This window comes from Pocillopora verrucosa, chromosome 2, assembly GCF_036669915.1.
Source record: "Pocillopora verrucosa isolate sample1 chromosome 2, ASM3666991v2, whole genome shotgun sequence".
In the NCBI taxonomy this organism is placed as follows: Eukaryota; Metazoa; Cnidaria; class Anthozoa; order Scleractinia; family Pocilloporidae; genus Pocillopora; species Pocillopora verrucosa.
In genome coordinates, this window is record NC_089313.1 from 6,978,789 (window position 1) to 6,997,011 (window position 18,223).

At 37.6% G+C, this 18,223-nt stretch overlaps 1 protein-coding gene, 1 long non-coding RNA gene and 1 pseudogene across 2 annotated transcripts; 1 reads left to right on the forward strand and 2 right to left on the reverse strand.

The window, feature by feature from the left end:
- Positions 1-584: 584 nt before the first annotated feature.
- On the reverse strand, positions 585-1,686 carry LOC136279124 (uncharacterized). Its single transcript, XR_010716733.1, has 3 exons — positions 1,629-1,686; positions 1,029-1,090; positions 585-713 (listed from the first exon to the last, which is right to left on the reverse strand). It is a non-coding gene; the product is annotated as an uncharacterized lncRNA (long non-coding RNA).
- Positions 1,687-2,503: 817 nt separating this feature from the next.
- On the reverse strand, positions 2,504-12,468 carry LOC131775841 (trafficking protein particle complex subunit 11-like; annotated as a pseudogene).
- Positions 12,469-14,247: 1,779 nt separating this feature from the next.
- LOC136278905 (uncharacterized) lies at positions 14,248-17,094 on the forward strand. The gene is made up of 2 exons (XM_066162082.1): positions 14,248-14,297; positions 15,579-17,094. The coding sequence occupies exons 1-2, from the start codon at positions 14,248-14,250 to the stop codon at positions 17,092-17,094; spliced, it is 1,566 nt and encodes a 521-aa protein (XP_066018179.1).
- Positions 17,095-18,223: the final 1,129 nt, after the last annotated feature.

Genomic DNA, 18,223 nt, shown 5'->3' on the forward strand with positions numbered 1-18,223 from the left:
AAATGTACCACTTTTTGTTATTTCCAACATTTTTGACGTCGTCTGTGATCTGTTAATGAACAGACACACGGCATCATGGAATCTGTTTGTCACGTATAAAACGAAATTCTCGTGACTCACCATCAAAAGAAAAATCTGTCATTGGTTTGGAGAATTAATAAGAGCTTGAGAGTTAAGGGTGAAAGCTGTTTTGGATTAAGCGACTCTAAGAAGACATTACAAACCTTAAGTAAATTTGAAGAAGGATGGTAGAATCTGCTGTTGTTAACTGAATCAAAGACTGCTTGCATTCCACTGAGGAAGAACAAAATTGAAAACAACAGGAAATATTACAATATCACACTTTGCATAAAACAAATAAAATAAATTCATTCATTCATTAATATTTTGAACTTAAAAATTTACCAGTCTCCTTATCAAGTCTTGTTTCAAAGGGTATTAAAGAAGAGTTTTTTCTCCCCTACAAGATTTTGTTTGCTGTTTTGGAAATTGAATTTAGGAGTTTTTACAGCTAAATTCAGTTTCCGCCTCTGTAAACTGTGAAAAAAAAATACACAGTAGAGTTGACATTTTCTCACCAAATGGTGCTATTTGTTCCATCTGTATGGTAAATACTTGGGGTGCTGTGGTGTCACTTTAAGTGTTTTCCATAGCTCTTTAGCTTCTTCCACTGCTTCAAAGTCACAGCCTGGCTCGGGCTCAGGACATTCATTCTGTTTGTAATTCCAATGAAAATTAGAAGAACATGATACAGTGATAAGAATTCAGTTGTCTTTCGTAACATGCTCATCCTGTAATAGTAGCGCTCGACAAAAAGCGAGTTATCCACGCGCGAAAGACCAGCCATGCGGGAAGGAAACTCTTTCCCGCGTTTTTAACTCGCGTTCAGCCGCGCGCGTGCTTTCCTGTCTAAATCACCAGTGTCAGGGTCGTAGATGACAAAAACAGAAAGAATCAGCGTAAACTCGTTCTACAATAAAAGTTCTCCATAAATCCTCTTTAAACGACCATTGGCAGTAAGTCCTTACCGACATGACGTGAATAAGATTAGTCTGACATCTTGTTTTCTCTTCAGGTGAATTTTCAACATCTGATGTTTTCTTGAATCAAGGACTTTACCACTATACAATAACAAATTGGGTAAGATGTTTTACTAACGTATTACACCGCAGTGAATTTGACTTAGGCAAAATCTGTACCGCTATACAACTACAATGTCAATATTATCCTAAAATTCCCAAATTTTGCAACCTTACTAGTTGGTTGCCCAAGAATACCTTGCGTTTTGAAGGCGCTTTTCAGCCTTCCACCTGACTTGGAAACCATTTAACCCTTAACCCATAAGAGTGACTAGCATGAAGAACCAATAGGAACTCAAAGCAAAAACAGGCACCCTGCCTGAAGCGCGGGAAAACGCGGAAGACCAAGTCGTGGTTGGTTTTAGTTTTGCATCTGATTGGTGAGAAAATGGCGCGAGTTTTCTTGACCAAAACATAACGAAGCTAAGTTACACCAATGCAATCCCAGATCACTTTGCATTGAAAATAACTCTACCCGAAGAATCACTTCACCCAGAAAAAAATACTACAGTCAGTTATTCAAATGATAGGCAGCATTTTCAAGGATACATCTTCCCGTCAATTCAAGCGAAAGGGTGATATATTCCTCCACATTGCCAACCAAGTAGCACACCTGCAACAAGAGTTAAGAAGACTAAGGATATACGAATAAATAAATCTAAAACTTGAAGTTGAGAAAAACTGTTTTGAACGTTTACACTAAAATTGCTATTCATAAACAACCTCTTGGCAATAATTTGACGTTAAACAAGAAGACAAACTTAGATTTTTGGCATTGTAGCAGTCCAACTGAACAGACGTGGAATTATTCCGTCTGTCCGAGTTGGCTTGTGTCCGTGTCGTAAATGAGCCAAACTTCCACCAACCTCGACGTAGTATCCCTGATTCTCACGCTTGAGGGCTTTTCAATAACGTGTTGCCAACCACAACCAATCACAGTGAAGATAAATATCACAAGGGATAACTTACAGAGGAAACAAGTAAGCTGCCTGAAGCGCGGGAAAACGCGCGTTACCAATGCGCCATTGGTTTCAATTTTACACCTGATTGGTTGAGAGGGTGGCGCGTGTTTTCAAGACCAATACAAAGCAAGGTAATGCAAACCAAGTAAATTCAGATTATTTCAACTGAAAATGTTTACATGTTGAGTTCTCAGAAACAAGAGCTGGAGAGTACAAATCTTGTCTCACTTACTACAAAACAACAGTACCTCAGTGATGTGATTAAAACTGACGTGAGAAGTGACCACCATTTTTCTCTGCGGTAATCCCAGGTGACTTTTCCCAACAACCTTAAAGAAGAAATCTACGAGGGTTATGAATAAAGCCCTGAAAAATGCATATCTAAATTACATTTTGGTCTGAATTCCTCAATAAAGTTAAATGGATATTAATCAACTCATTTTGTGGTATGTTAGCGTCTTTTCACGAAATTACTTTCACGCAACGGCCTCCGGCCGAAAGTAATTTCGTAGGAAGACGCTTCAAACGGCCTGGCCTGCCTGTGGTACAATACTTGATCACTACTGATTCTAAACTGAAACATTCTCTTATGCTACACTCACAATAAGCTTTACTGTAATCTCTAGCGTGGTAATACTCCTCACCCATCTGAACCACTGCAGAATTAAAAAAAAGACTTGCTTTTAACGTGAACATGAAAGAACTTCAGAGCATACAGTAGAAAATGATTAGCTTGCCCAGTATCCATATGCAATATTAATCATCATTGTAACTACTATTCAACGTACAGTTGTATCCTTATGTTTTATCAAGTATTCTTATTGCATATTATTGTCATATTGTAATTAGATAAGAAAAGCCAATAGACCTCGACTATGTACACTATATCACTCTGCTTCGTAAATTTAATAAAAAAAACTTTTAAAAGCACTACTACATTGTCATGAAGAAACAAAAGCTTTTAGTTGCATCTTGCTAAGTTCTTAACCCTTTACACTCTAAAATCAGTCTATATATTCTCCATACTGTTCTTTATACATTTCCTAAGGTGCTGACAAGGAGATTTTGTTCACCAATCAAAAGCCTCTTTGGTTGGTGATCATTTCTTTATTCTCATGACCTTAACATGTGATTCAGGGCTGATATTTTAGGGAGAAATTTGATGCTGGTCACTCTTAGGGTTTAAAGGGTTAATTAAAAAAGAGAGAACTTACTCAGGTATCTCTTCATCCTGGGTGATTTGTACTTTTTAAACTGAGCCACTGCACTACTGAGAAGGGGAATGATAACCCACTGGGAGAAAAAAAAAAGGAGCCAATATTCTAAGTACCTCAACCAAATATACAAAGTAGGTTAGCATAAATAAAGAGATTGATGGTAAGAGTATTTGCTAACAAGGTATTATGTAATACTGGCAATTGGGATTTCAAATTCATAATTGCTTTGGTTTGGCTAGAAAGCTCATTGATGCAATTGTGCACAACCAAAAATTCACAGTCATATTAACCTTGCATTTAAACTTAATTTGTCACCATGATTTCTCCCTGACATTTATCTGATCTTAATTTTCTTGAAATGAAAGTCTGCCAAACAATACAGTGCACTTACAGAATGGTCCACTTGGATTTCTTGGGACTGCAAGGCTATAATTCCAGCCTTCTCTATTCCTGCATCTGGTGGTTCTGTTCCTACAAATATATTAAGTCAAATGAACCCAGCAGTTCTACAAATTAAAGGAAAGTATTGCATCTCAAACACCATCAAGTTTCAAATAAGCTCGAAAAAAAGTTTTTAAAGGTTTCTTCTGACAGAGTGTTTTTAATACACGAACAGTTTTTCTTTCTCTAATCAAAGAACAAAATTCTAACACTGAGCTTTATCCACCAGTACATGGTTTGGCAAAGGAAACTTACTGAGTGTCTCAACACCTTTTGTACTTACTCGAAAAAACACTGCCTGCGGAAAAAAATTATATATTTGCAGTTACCTTGAAAACCTTGTCTCCAAGGTCTCTGACCATAGAAGTCGAGATTTTTCCAGCATTTTTCTAAGGGATTCATAGTAAGTGGAGTGGACGTCTATAGACGAATTAATAACAGATCTCCAATGTATAAACTAAAAAGTAACTCATCAGACTCAGGAACTATAACAAGGTTAATTTACATCCAGAAAACCAATGACCCTTTTTGCGTTGTAGTTAATTAGTTTTTGGTTAGATGTACTCTGAAGGTAATCTTCTGTACGCTTTCTTGCCAACTTAGTTTACATTCACAATTATCCCACACTACAAGCGTGGTTTTTTTTAAAGTCTAAGGGCCAATTATTGACTTATATCAAAACCTTCCCTACCCCTCCACACAAACAATTTCAAAATTTTTGTGATGCTTTGTTTACCAGGATGTAGTGCCTAAACTTAGGCTTTAAAAAACCAACATTGTTAGAGGGTGGGAGTTCTGTGTACACAGCTGAATGTGGCAAAAAGAATGGCCTTTTTGTAATATGTTGGGATATAGGATTCATGTTTTTTGGATAACTGGTCCGAACAAGCCTTTGACCTCCATTGTAGCTATATCCCACTCATGTGCACAAGTATGTAGGCCCAATTTGTATCTGAGTAAGGCCCTCCAGGAAAAGTTCTTCAGAAATCTTTGTACTTCAAAATTACCTACGTCAGTACAGTTCTAGTCTTCAAATTTATATTGGTAAGTTTCAACTAATGATAAAAAAAAAAATGGTCACTTGTCCAATAAGAAAAATATTGCTCCTTTTGAGTTTGTGTCTGTCCCACTGTTCCTTCCAGATCTTTCTCAGCAGTCACTCTGGCATTAATAATTAAGTTTTTACTTACAAATAAACTTTACTTACATGACACAAGCCCTGGCAAAGCCTGTTCCTCCTGACAAATGGCAATTGTTTGCTGCTTGTTTTGATTAGTAAAATCCTGGGTGTTGAGTCTGTGATAAAAGTAACAGTTTTTTAATTCTTTTACCAGACTCTGAGCGTATGACTGATTTGGGACACTTCCTAAATCAGTCACATAGGACCAGATTTGTTTGGCCCCACATTTACACTCAATCCTATTTATTAAGGTGCCTCTCCTCTGTTTTATAGAGCCAAATTTAATTTAGGGGAGAAAAAGATCTTTCATGATTGTTAAGAGATGACAAAAAAGTTACCTTTTTAAAACAGAAAAAACACTCCCATTATATTGCATACAATTAGCCACAATAAAAAGAATAGAGCACATAATGGGAGAAACCATTTTTTCTTTATTCTAAATAACCAATTTCAGATACGTAGTAAAACATAATTAAGTAAGAATTTCTTTCCTTTCTCTTCAAATTACAGATGTATTGTTGGTTTTGTAGATTTTAATTAAATAAATATTTCAATTCATTAAACCAATATGCCAACACAGGATTCCTTCCTACATTGTTCGCCTGTAACGGCGGTTAAACCATTTTCTGATGGCTTCATCAAACAGTTCTCACCAATAAACTGAACCTCTGTATTTAATTTTTTCCACATAGTTTGTTGTATTGGGATTAAGCCTCTATAATTCCCTACCATGCAGCATGTTTGTATTAAATTTTGACAATTAATTCATCATTGAACTGACTACCAAATTATTTAAAAGTCCTCCTGTTTTTTTTTTCATCACTTTCGTTCCATTTAAATGTTGAAAAGTTTCAGGTTAAAAATTTCACTTCCCTTCAACCTTGACCTGTTCTTGATCTCATCGTTGTTAAAGAAAACAAGAGGTTTTAGATCCTGGTCACGAGCTTGGGTTATCCTTTTGAAAGCAACAAACCGTTCTAGAAACACCAAACCAAAGAGGACTCACCACATCAAAGCGTATCATGTTTTCGTTTTCTGTAGCATAAAGAGACTAAAAGTTCTCCCTCTGGATTTGATGCTACATATAGGTCTGGTAGATTACCCCCTACCCCCAACCCCCAGCCTTTTTTTAACTCAAATTTCCTCTCTTCATAATTGGCCGATACTTATTTCAACTGTCTGGGGTGGCGGGAGGTACTTTAGGTACTTTAGCTGTACATAATGTAAGTGCCCAAAAAACAAACTGAAATGTGTAGACCTTCCCCAGTTAAGAGTGAGGAGGCTAAACAGAAAAACCATACTCACTGTTTTGGAGAGCCAGGCTGAGTGTTCAAAAGGGCTAAGTCATGGCAGCCAACCTTTTCCTTAACAAATCCACATGCCTTTCTGAATTGTGATAATGGGCATCTAATGGGGCTGATGCTTGGAAACTTAGACGACAAATCTGTGAGACAATTTAAAATAAAAACTTGATTAATACTGTTTGGTTTGTCCCAGGAATAACTCAATAGTCCTGGAATATATGTTGGTATTGAGGGAGGGAATATAAAATCACCAGATATAATGGTCCCATAGGACATTTAAATTCCACTGAAGCTAAATTTAGCATCAAAATTTTTTTCAAACATATTTTGGGTTTTTTTGGTGACCACGTCTGCCAATAAACCATGTTTTGTGTTCGTGTTTGTCACTGTTGCCAAAACACTCCTGTAAGTGGAAGCCATATTACAAAAAATGTTGGTAAACAATTTTTTTTGTACTGTGTTTCTCGTAAGCAGTCCACCACAGGTTTGTTAATAAATCAGAGAGAAATCATAGGAATATTTTCATCGTACGTTGGAGCAACACATTCTATAATGTATGTTTCATTCTGAAATGAAATTGGATGGGTTTAAGTGGGTAACCTTGATTTTCAATAATTATAAGTTACCAGTAAGTACTGTAACCATAGTTCACTCATAACTTTCTGATTATATTTTTCTAAAATAAACTTATTAAATGGTCATCTCCCTAAAGTGCCTACGTAAGAGTGACTTGGCTGTACACCTCAGACTTAGAATTACAGACAAGATCTTTTGATTTAACAGCACAATTAAGGTATCTGGTGAAGAATTTACCTTGCATCTTTGACAAAAGGAGTACATAATCCCAAAAATATAAAATTACATGATAAGAGATCATGTCTTTAACTCATCCAAGATGTACAATGTCTTCTTCACATCATTACTTTTATGTAACTATTATTACAATGGTATACACCAAATATATATTGACCAGAGTTCTAAAATATGAAAAAACACAAACCTTGTAATTAATAAATCCAGCAACAACTTTGATCTCTAGTATGTTCATGTCAGTTGTCTTGATTTCTCCAAGAAGACTGTATGCTTGCCTGTAGTGCCTGGGGTAAAAAATTGAAAAAGTCTTACATCAATCAGCTGATGTCTGGTATGTTAATATGGAAATGTAACTAACTTGAGAGTTTATGTTGAGAGATCTCCAAGGCAGGAAGACTGAAAATATTGGGGGAAGAAATCTGTGGCAGGAGTTGCCAATTTTGTAAACTGTCTTTGGCTGTCATGTGGCAAGGCAGAAAAACTTTTAACTCTCTGTCATTTTCTTCCATAAAAAAATTTGCTCCTTCTCCTCCACTGTCCTAGTTCTAAACCTTGAGATACCTTGTGAAAATCCTACACCAAATGCTGCTCATACTCTTCATTTTGGGGACAAGCATTGCTGTCAGCTGAAAGTATATTGTTTAATATTCTCACAGTGTGTCCTTTTCAAAATTTTCATTTCTATTTTTCCTCTTTATATTTTCTTTTCTCAAAAAAGTTTCTTAACAGAAAGTTGGCTTTCAGCCCTGAAAGTTCCTTTTCCTTCCTGACCCCTTAGCCGATAAAAGGGAAACACTGAGATCTACCTTTTGGCCAACTAATTGTTGTCATTGCAAGATCAATAAAAAAATAAATACTGATGAACTTACTTGATAGCAGAGTGAGGGTCTTGTCTTAGCTCATTGAAAAAGGCAACCTTGAATTGGTGCCGCACCAACAATAGCTACAACAACAATAGAGAAGCAAAATAAGAGATTTATGAATTGTTGAGGCCATGTGCAAAGCAAAATGTGGTCAGTGATGTCTTTGGTGGAATATAAGAGGGCAGCAAAAAAAAGACACTGGATGAGAAACATTTCAAAGTAACACCCTTCAAAGCTGACATCAACAAGCTTTTTCTTTTATTCTTGGTAACTCTTTCCCTCAGCCTTTAACTAAATGTAGTTCTGTAGTTTGAGTAGAATCCATCACATCAAATTATTGACATACAAAGATCACTTTTGCAAAATAAAGTTCTCACCTGATGAGTTCCTTTGTTAAGAAATTCCTAATGATCATAGAGAGCATGAAAACATAATAAGTGTCACTTCATTCTGTATTTTGATAAAATTTTACCTTTTGTGCTACAACATAACATTATTTTGATGGTAATTCTGGCTAGTGAAAAGGTAATCTATAGAAACATTGCATTGTGCTACCAGGCAAGCTATACAGGCATGTATATGACCCAGAATTTGGCACATTTTCCAACAGACAGTTTTAGCTACCGGTACTTTTCTGTCCTTGATCTGAGAACAGAAATTTACTTAGTACAAGGGGAGTGTCCTACTAAAAAACCTAATGGCTTTACCATGAATTTATGTTGAACTAAGGCGGTTAAACCAAAAGAGTCCAAAAACCTACCCAGAGTGCTATCTTTTCCCCTTTTACTGACTAGTTGAAAATTCAAGACAATGTAGACAGTGACAGTTGAAAATAAATTTTAGACCAGGACCATTCAACTGTGGACACAGTTTATTACATTGGCCACTGCATCTCCCTAGTTTCTGCAGCATGAAGCAAGTACAGGCTTGTTGTTTCCCCCTGGCTGGGATTTTAATAACCTGACCTTCTCCCTACTCCCTCAAATTTCCAGAATTACAACTTCACCTTGTGGGCTTTAACTCTCCTACATTCTCCATGGTAATAACTCTGTGCTAAATCATAAAAAGCATTCTCCAGCCTTAAAGAAAAAGAAGAAGAAGAAGAAATATTTATCTCATAAGTTTCAAACCTGTTCCTTTTTTATTTTGAAGCTGCATAAATTTCATGTCCCATGAATGACTACGATAACTTGTAGTATGATCATTCAACTGTTTCACTCCCATGAGTGACCAAGACAGAATTTCTCCTTACAATATCAATACAATATCAACTAGATTAGAGATGAGAATAAAGAAAAATATCAATTTGGGGATAAGTAGTTGATCTGATAAAAAATTCTCCAAACTAATATTATAAGAATTGTATGGTTGACAGTAAGGAGAATTACAAATTTGATCTGGGAGTTAAAGGGTTAATCAGATGAAAACACAAATCAATAGAGAGGCTGTTAACTCTCTTGGGAAAGTCTTGATAAATGCTGATAACATCTGATTTTCTGATAGATATTCCCTTATTTTTAAAACATTCTCATCCCATGTAAGTAACTAAACAACTTGTAGTGAGTCTAAAGTTAGTTTAACCCTTTAAGTCCCACCAGTGACCAAGACAAAATTTCTCCTTACACATCATTACAATATCAAGCAGACAAGTAATGAGAATAAAGAAAAGTATCAATTAGGGAATTATTGGTTGATCCAATTCCAAATTCTCCACACAAACATCACATGAATTGTATGGTAGACAGTAAAGAGAATTACAAAATAAATGAAATCTTGAGACTGAGTTAAAGGGTTAATAGAGTCTGAGGCTTACTCATGTAAAAGCTTTTCAATTTCTTTCTACTTCACTGTCACTTTTTCCAAATAATTCTAACTAACTTAGTCTTTATTGTGTCCTGTTTTGTAACTTTTCTTGATCAGCTAGAATAAATACAATAAAAAAAAAAATATGAAACTCTTACTAAATAAATCTTTTCCTACATTTGACAAAGGTTGGGCTTTTAAAATCAGTTGCAAACTCAATGAAAACTAATCTCATCAAAATCAATCTAAAATGATAAATTTTGAACAAATACCTAATTGTGTAGCCAATCAAGTGATCTGTATGTGGAAGGACAAACAATGATTTGGCTGACAGGTCACATGCACTGCACAATGTTGCTGCCCTCTCTAGTGCTTGTAAATCATCACCTGTGATTCAATATAATAGCAAAAATTTCCTCCATGAAGGGTACTCAAATCTTTGGATACAGGAACTAATATGAAATAAGTTAAACATATTTTTTTTCTGAAGCATGTCAACAGGCTGGAATCTTAAATTCTTGACTTTGATTGGCTAATTGTACTCTAGTCACTGGTCCAGCTTGTTAAAATACAGTTTTACAATCATGTTTTTCTATGTGGGAAGAAACTGTGCCCTTGACCTTGATTACAGACACCACTCTTGGGTCATACTCAACACTTTGGGTGCAGTTTTTCCCCATTTTCCAGCCCATGCCTAGCTCAATAAATGACATGTAACTCTCATTGTAATGCCTCTGGCAGATTTTTAAGATAGACCTGGCAGTCACTTATGGTTTGACGTTAGCATGAAAACACTAAACATGGATCTAAACTCTCTACTTAACAACATCATCTTCTGACTTCTATGTATTTATTGATGTTTACCTGGAGGAAGAGGAGCATTCTTTTGGATAAGAACCACAGCAACCTTAGTGTTCTGGTCTTGAAGGCTGGTCCTGCTCAGAAATGAAAAGATTGCTTTGAATGGTTTAATATGCAGGAATAAAGTTATAGAATACAAAATTATTCATTGTACTGGTTATATTTTTTCGCATTCAATGAGCTGATAAGTTCGAAAGTAACAACTTCAAAAGTTGTAATGTTCTTATTATAACTTACAAGTATCTGATTGTCGCTTGGTAAAGAAGGAGGTTTCCAGAGTGTCAAGAGCACTTACTGTTGTTATGACAAACGTATTTCATGGTTGTTATTTGAATAGCACTCTAAATCACAGGAATTGTTAATTAAGCTGATGATTGGACAAAAGTCTTTTTCTTTTGTTTATTAAACAATTGTTTTTTGCTCAAATTTATGTGTTAGTTTGATATATTATTCTGTGTGTGTATCCATTAGAGAGTGTGGAATAAAGTTTCTGAGTTGTACAATGTCATAAAAATCAATATATACAATGGAACCCTCTTGTCTAAAAATCAAACCACACTTGTCATATTACTTAAAAATTTTCAGTCATGTCATTAGTGCTAATTAAAGTTCACTGTTATAGAGGAGTAAGATAACATTCTCACTCTCTTGTTATTACCTGACTCTTTCTAGTTTTGAAGCACATTCAGTTTGCCTGTCTTTCTACTGAACGTCATCCCAATCCAACTCATAAAACATGACCACCACAGCAGGAGAGAGATAAAGATGTTTGTGCATCCATTTTGTCTTCAAGATACCCTTTGGTATGTACCACTCATAGGTAGACCGCTACAAGGAAACAAGACTCAGTGATAAAAAGCCAGCATATACTCGCATAAGCAGAGGTCTGAGTAACTCTGGTTACAGGAGGCATACTGCTTCTGTGAGGTCTTACATTCCTATGGCTATCTGCTAAGATTTTCAATGTTAGTGACCCCACTCATGGCTGTGTCTGCCCTCACTTATGGAAAATGTTACTGAGACCCCATGCACACCTACAAAGATAAAGGTTCTCTTAACACTTCAAATCCCGCGAGTGACAGGGACAGAACTTACTTCTAAAATTTCAATGCAATATCAAGCAGACAAGTGATGAGAAAAAAGAAAAAAGAAAAAATTAGAGGATCATTAGTTGATCCAATTCCAGATTCTCTGAACTAACATCCTAAGAATTGTACGCCAGACAGTACAGAGAATTACTAAGGAAATCTTTGGAGGGAAAGGTTTGAGAGAGTCAGAACTCAAGGAAGCAAGAGAATGCTTCCTTGGGAAAAAAACCCAGGAGTACAATTGATTTGTGATTAACTCTTTTGATGATTTTGTGGAAATCACTCATAGAACTTTCTTTATAAAATTGTATAAGAAAAATGAAACAGTGGTAGCTTCCTATATGCAGACACCCTTGCTGTATGAAAATAGTGTCCATTTAACCCTTAAGCATCTAATTTCTCCTTGTTATACAACCTCAGAATCAAACATTAAGCTAAGGTCATGAGAATAAAGGAAATGATCACCAACTACAGTTTTTGATTGTTACCTTAGGAAAGTATTGGGAAAAGTATGGAGAATATTCATACTGATGTTCGGGTTTAAAGGGTGAGCTTCCACTGTACTGAAAGAGCTTAAATGTAACCAAAATAAGAAGAATTTTACGTAATCAAAGGATTTAAGAGTAACTACACTTAAAAGCGATAGGAAAGCTCACCTTTGATTTTGCTTTGGGAAATTCGTGATAAATTGGTAAAAGTCTGAAAGATAGTGGAACTCTCTCAGGATGCCTGTTCACAGAAAAAGACTCCCAGATAGCTTTGTGCAAAGGTTTCTGATTAATATCAAGTCCCATAAGAGCTGTGAGGCCCAAAGGACGGGTCGCCAGTTCTGTCGGAAATTCGCTGGCTGCCGCCATCTTTGTTTAGGCTAGAAATGTAACCTGGCCGGCTGAAACGTTGACCGGTAGTGACTGGAACGGAAATATATACGGACTCAGATTTTTTTTGCAGTAGTGGTGAATGGCTATCAGCGATTAAGTCGTTTTGCTTAAGGGTCGTTTCTTTAACGACCAGTTGTTAGCTATAAAAGCGTCTTAGGTCGTTTCGCCAACGTTTTAGGTTATTTCACCGACGTCTTTGGTGCTTTCAGCCATTGGCGCTTTCTTTCAAATATTTCAAAGCCAATCAACTTTAAACCAGCTTATACCTCGATACCATGGGTCGAACGAGAATTTTCCGCATGGCACGTGCTGTGCGTTTCACTCAGTTTGGTCTCATTCACCGTGGACGAATGAAAACCTCCAAATTTGTCCCTTACTTTGTATCGAAATCGATGGTTCTGCGCGTATCTTATCGACTTTGTCGATAAGTATCGAATCGACTTAAGCTTGGCTTGAATCGAATCGCTTTAGATGTTTTTATGGGTAATTGACGATCACTGCCACCAAAGCTCGGACGGGCTGGATAACTTTCCAAACGAGCCAACTCTCAAGCGTACAGAAAATATCCCCGGCCTCGCATAGTTTGCCAAGTCCCCTAGACGAAAGGAAATTTGATTACTCTTTCTTTTACCACTATCAAAACCTGTTTTTTAAATCATTTTTATTATCTTTTTACTCTTGGCCAACTTTTTCTCGATAACTCGGTTACCACCGGAAGGAATGCGTGATTTATGATTTGCTCATGTCGTCCGGCGTTCACACTCTCGTTCTTTCTTACGTGATATGTACTTGTAAGACCTGATATGGGCTCGATACAGTTTTCCCGTATTATATGAGTGATTCATGACCTACGATAACCGCTAAATCTTGTATCAGTGTTGTATTTCCGAGGTGTCAAAGACATTGATGAGAGATCAAACATGAATAGCAAACCATCCTCGTTCATTACTTATGCCGCTAATTGTCTGGGGTGGCTAAGTTATGGGAAAAAATTGTGGCCGAGGCAATAAGCAGCTGGGTACGAAAGAGCCAGCTGCGAAAAACGTCGCCGAAGGGGAGGCGGGGGTGAAAATTTCTTGAAAGTTGCAGGTTCTGATTCTCTTTGAAAATGCCCCAAATCTAAGCAACAAATATTTTAATCCTTACAACTTGGTATGAATATCTCCATAAAGCTAAAATGAAATGTTAATCAACGCATTTGTGATGACTTTATGTTAAGCACTATAAAAGTTGTATGAATTCACAGTAGTTCTCATTATGTTATTGCCCAATCATGACCCTTCTTCTATGTTCGCTTGGAAAATTCGTTTACGTCACCCGTAAATTATAGTATTCCTTTGTGGTGCACCCTCTCCCAGGAGAAATCCAGGATTGTCCCTGTCTTCAATACCTGCCAAGTACTATTGTTTCTCAAAAGAGTCTTAATTGAAACGATTCACGTAATTATCATAAATCGAGTACCTATTCAGTTCGCGAGACGATTTTTATCGAGTTAATTCTCCCCGTTTTACTGCGACCGATCCAAGTACGCTTTGCCTGTGTAACACTGGGGAAACGATACATTACTATTAGATGTTGCACATGCCAGTGAGATATATCACAGCATGGAATGTTCCTGTTCTGTTCTGCATTTGAAGACCTCTTTGAAGTGACCATCAGGCCAAGCTTACGCGTTTGCAGTTTAAGTAACGAGTCTAAAGTCGTGTTGTTAGGAACACTGAAAAGTGTTTGTCTTTTGTCGAGCACTTTCACATGATGAGAGGACCAGAAGTGGTTTTGTTTGTGAGTGTGATCTTCGAGCTTGGGTGAGTGTCAATAGAAATGATGTGATTTAAAATGGAAAGCATTCCATCGCGCATGCAAAATGCCTATTGTTCTCGAGACATTTACTTGCAGTAGCGAAAAAATTCTAGATCTGTAATAGAAGCAGCGAGGCGTACACGAGATGGTTTTAATTGGTCGTGATTTTGTGCCACTTCCCTCGGGGAATAATGGCATAGCTCATTAACTTATCAGGGCTGGGTTAAGAGACAAAGGAATAAAGGGGGTAAGTTTCTAAAGAACTGATGTGTGCTACGTCGGTGGGAGAGTGTAACAGGGTAATTACGTATTATCAATTGACTTGAGAACGTAAATTGGCCACCGTAAAGAGTTTAAAAGCTGATATTTCGAGCGTTAGCCCTTCGTGCAAATTTATCTTTCGAATCGGCACTCTTAATCCCCGCGGTATCAACTAGCGCTTTTCATTTAACTAATTTTTTGAAAAGTTGTTTTCCCGTCACCACATTCCCACTAATATAGCGTAGCTCCATTTTCTGCACAAACATTTTTTAAACCCATACACAATCCACAGTTCCTCCAATCCCTCTGACGAAGGGCTTACGCTCGAAACGTCAGCTTTTAAACTCTTTACGGTGGCCAATTTACGTAACAACTCAGTTGATAATGCTAAATTACCCTGCTAAAAAACAAAGGCCGCGCAAAAGTTATTGTTTGTGCTATTGTTTCGTCTTATCACACATCTGCCCGATGATTTTTAAAGCTGGCTATTCAATGTACTTAAGCTTACCAAAAACGGTTTGCGCATAAATTTCTGCCAAAGGCAATGGCATGCCAAAATCTTGTTGAAAATTGTGAAATCAACGAATATGTCACGTCATTGCAATTTTTGCCAAAATTTTTCCCAGCTCCGAATCTGATTATCCGAAGAGTTTAATCACTCGATTTCTTAGAAAATGCTTCAGGCGTGTAACTAAAGGTTTCTCTAAATCATTTGCCGTTTATGGAACCTGGAACATGCAAGTGAAAGCTAGATCCAAAGTTTTGTTGTTTTTGCTAGCAACTTCCATGCAACTATTTAACTCACCGGTACTCTTTTTGTTATCAGAGTTGTTTCCTTTTCATTAAATTCAGGGCGAGTGAAACATCGGCAAAGTATTTGTACGCCCGTTGGTTCCCGTGCGAATCTCTTGTTTTCGTGAAAAATCCTGGGGTTTACCCGAGTTCGGTTGATGCGTAAGATATGGTAATTGCTTTGTTTGGCCAAACGATGAATCCTAATGCAATGTTGATTTGTTTTGTTTAAGGATGGGGATAAGTTGTGCCCGAAAGGCATTTGGTAGAGAAAGCACGGCACAGAACACATTTTTTGGACGCGAGGGAGAGCGGCAATACGTTATCAAACAGAAATCGAGTGAAGTCGATGATGGAGAGTTTTTTCTACTACGTCCAAACTATTTAGCGTCGGAACCAGAGAACATACCCGCTGGAATGACAAACGTGAAGCATCCTGGCAGATTCTTAACTGCTGCTGTTGGGGATGGAATCTCGGACGACACGTCTGCCATTCAGGCCATCGTTAATCACGCTGCAAGTTCCAAAAATAATAAGGTATTCTTCCCTCGAGGTGAATACCTAGTAAGCAGTAATATCGCCATCCCTGGCCCGGTGGAACTTCACGGAACACAGAGCGGTATCGCAGTTATCAAGTCCTCAACTCCTTATGTTTTTCAAGTTTACAATGCTTCACCAGTGAAATCGGTTTCATTGAATAATGTGTACTTCGACGGAATTCGTGTGAATTTTGACGGTGGAGTCAATCGAGAAGTCCCTGGACCAACAGCTATGAGTAACGTTACCATAAACAGCTGTGTATTCTTTTCATCCGGAAGGCCAACTCCGAGAAACGCTGAGAGGGAGCAGTTGGAAATGATGGACCTTAGAAACAGTAATGTGTACAGAAACATCTTTTTGCGCGATTCTAATGCGTATGGAGTTGCTTCAAAATTTACCTTCACTGTGGGTGTAGAGGTGAGAGAAAACATATGTGGGCTGGATTTAGGCAAGATAGGCTGGTTAGCCACCAAAGTTGAGCCAGCATGGTACTGGCGAGATCAAAAACAAAAATTAGAATTCCTTATGACTCATTACAATCTGGAATCTGATCAAGGCTTCTTTCAAAGTTGTTGTTATGAAGCGTGCGACGAAAGGATGAGAATCGTGAAAAATATCTTCAACGGAAGCCCAAACACAGGTCGTTTCCGAGACCACGTGATGTACCTCAAAGGCTTCAATATGATGGAAGTTGTAAGTAATTACGTCAGAGGCTGGCCAGCGGATTATTCAGGGGGCATTAAAGCTCGAAATGGAAAAAATCTATTGGTTGCCCGTAATTACCTCGACGACACAGGTATTTTTTTGTATACTCACAGAACAATCAATCCATGTCTCTTTAATGGTTTGAAGAACGTTGTCATCTACAGAAATCACATCGTGCAACGAACCAATCCTGGTCATCTCACAAGTGGTATCTATTATTACGAGCCCCATGATATTGGAATAGATTGGAACATCACTTACTCCGCTAATGTATTTGAGATCCTTGGAGTAAGCGACCCCACTAATTACATATGTATCTGGCTGACCAATGGCGATCTTTCTCAACATCACGTGCTCCAAGACAACGTCTATTATGGTACCAAAATGCCTGTGAAGCTGTATGCTGACGACAGTACTCCATTGCATGAAACAGAGAAAAACAACGATAGTATTACAAATTGGTACAACTATCCACTGTACAAGCTAAACATTCCCCCTTATTAGACTGTGCTAAATAACATCTATTGTTATTTGATTATCGAGCTTTTATTTGCATCGGTGATCGAAGAATTATCCTTTTTAAGATTACAGCGCTCCAGAAGGATTGGAGCGAGTGATGAAAGAATCAGTTTTTTCTAATTAAAATCAAAGTGTTCAGTTTAATTATAATCAAAGATGGAGCCGCTCTAAGTTAGGAACTTGCGCGAGCGGATATTTTTGCCCGATTACTGAGGAACTTCAAGTTGGGGGTAACGTAACTTAAAGTTTGAGGTGACGCAACCATGTTTCGAGGCGACGGAACTTGGTGCGACCGTCCAGGAAGGCAACTTGTCTCGTACCCAGGCCTTGTGCGGCCGGCCAAGCCTTTATATCAGTTACACAGTGGGTACGAGACTAGGGAACGACATCATCTGTTACACCTGTTACCTATCAAATACTATTTTATCTTCAAAATTTTAATTTCTTGATAGGCACAAGAAAGTTCAATTGTGTGCAAGTGAAGAGAAATGTGAATTTTTCTTTAACAAAAGGTATACTGGGGCACTTCAGTACGACATAAGGGGGGTCGGGAGGGTGGTAGCGAGCAGCCGATTGAATGACTGATTGATAACTTTATTTATCCACAGAAAAGAACTCCTTCAACTTGATTTATAAGTAAAATATCTAATTCTGTTTGGCTATTCTATCAAATAAAGCAAGATAAATTCTGTCATGCCTGAGGCTGCTTTGCACATCAACATGGATGTTGCTACTAGCCTTTGGTGATTTGATGATTAAGAGTGTGTCCACGAGAGCACCAGGCAGTCTTGCTACGTGCCATCTCACTGATTCCAATGAAACTTTGCCGGTTTCAAGGGTCTACCCCAAAACTCAAAAAGACAAACTGGTTTCTGTTTTGTTTTTTTCCGGGGGTGAAATGGACCACCCTCCCCCTCCCTGCATTTATCTCCCACCAAACGCGTGGGAGATAAATAAAAGTTTTTACCTTCTCAGTTTGTTCCGTCAAAAAACGCTTTTAATTTGAAGTCACGTCGACCTCGACAGAAAAGTTAGGCTCACCCTGTCAGAATCAACAGTTTGATAACGTAAATATCTAATAAAGTACGTCATTGTCCTTTTATCACAGTAATGA

Excerpts from the sequence above, each read along its gene's own strand:
- LOC136278905 (XM_066162082.1), top strand. The coding sequence starts at position 14,248 with ATGAGAGGACCAGAAGTGGTTTTGTTTGTGAGTGTGATCTTCGAGCTT. Across the intron at positions 14,298-15,578 it reads AGTGTGATCTTCGAGCTTGG|GATGGGGATAAGTTGTGCCC; the intron begins GTGAGTGTCAAT and ends GTTTTGTTTAAG.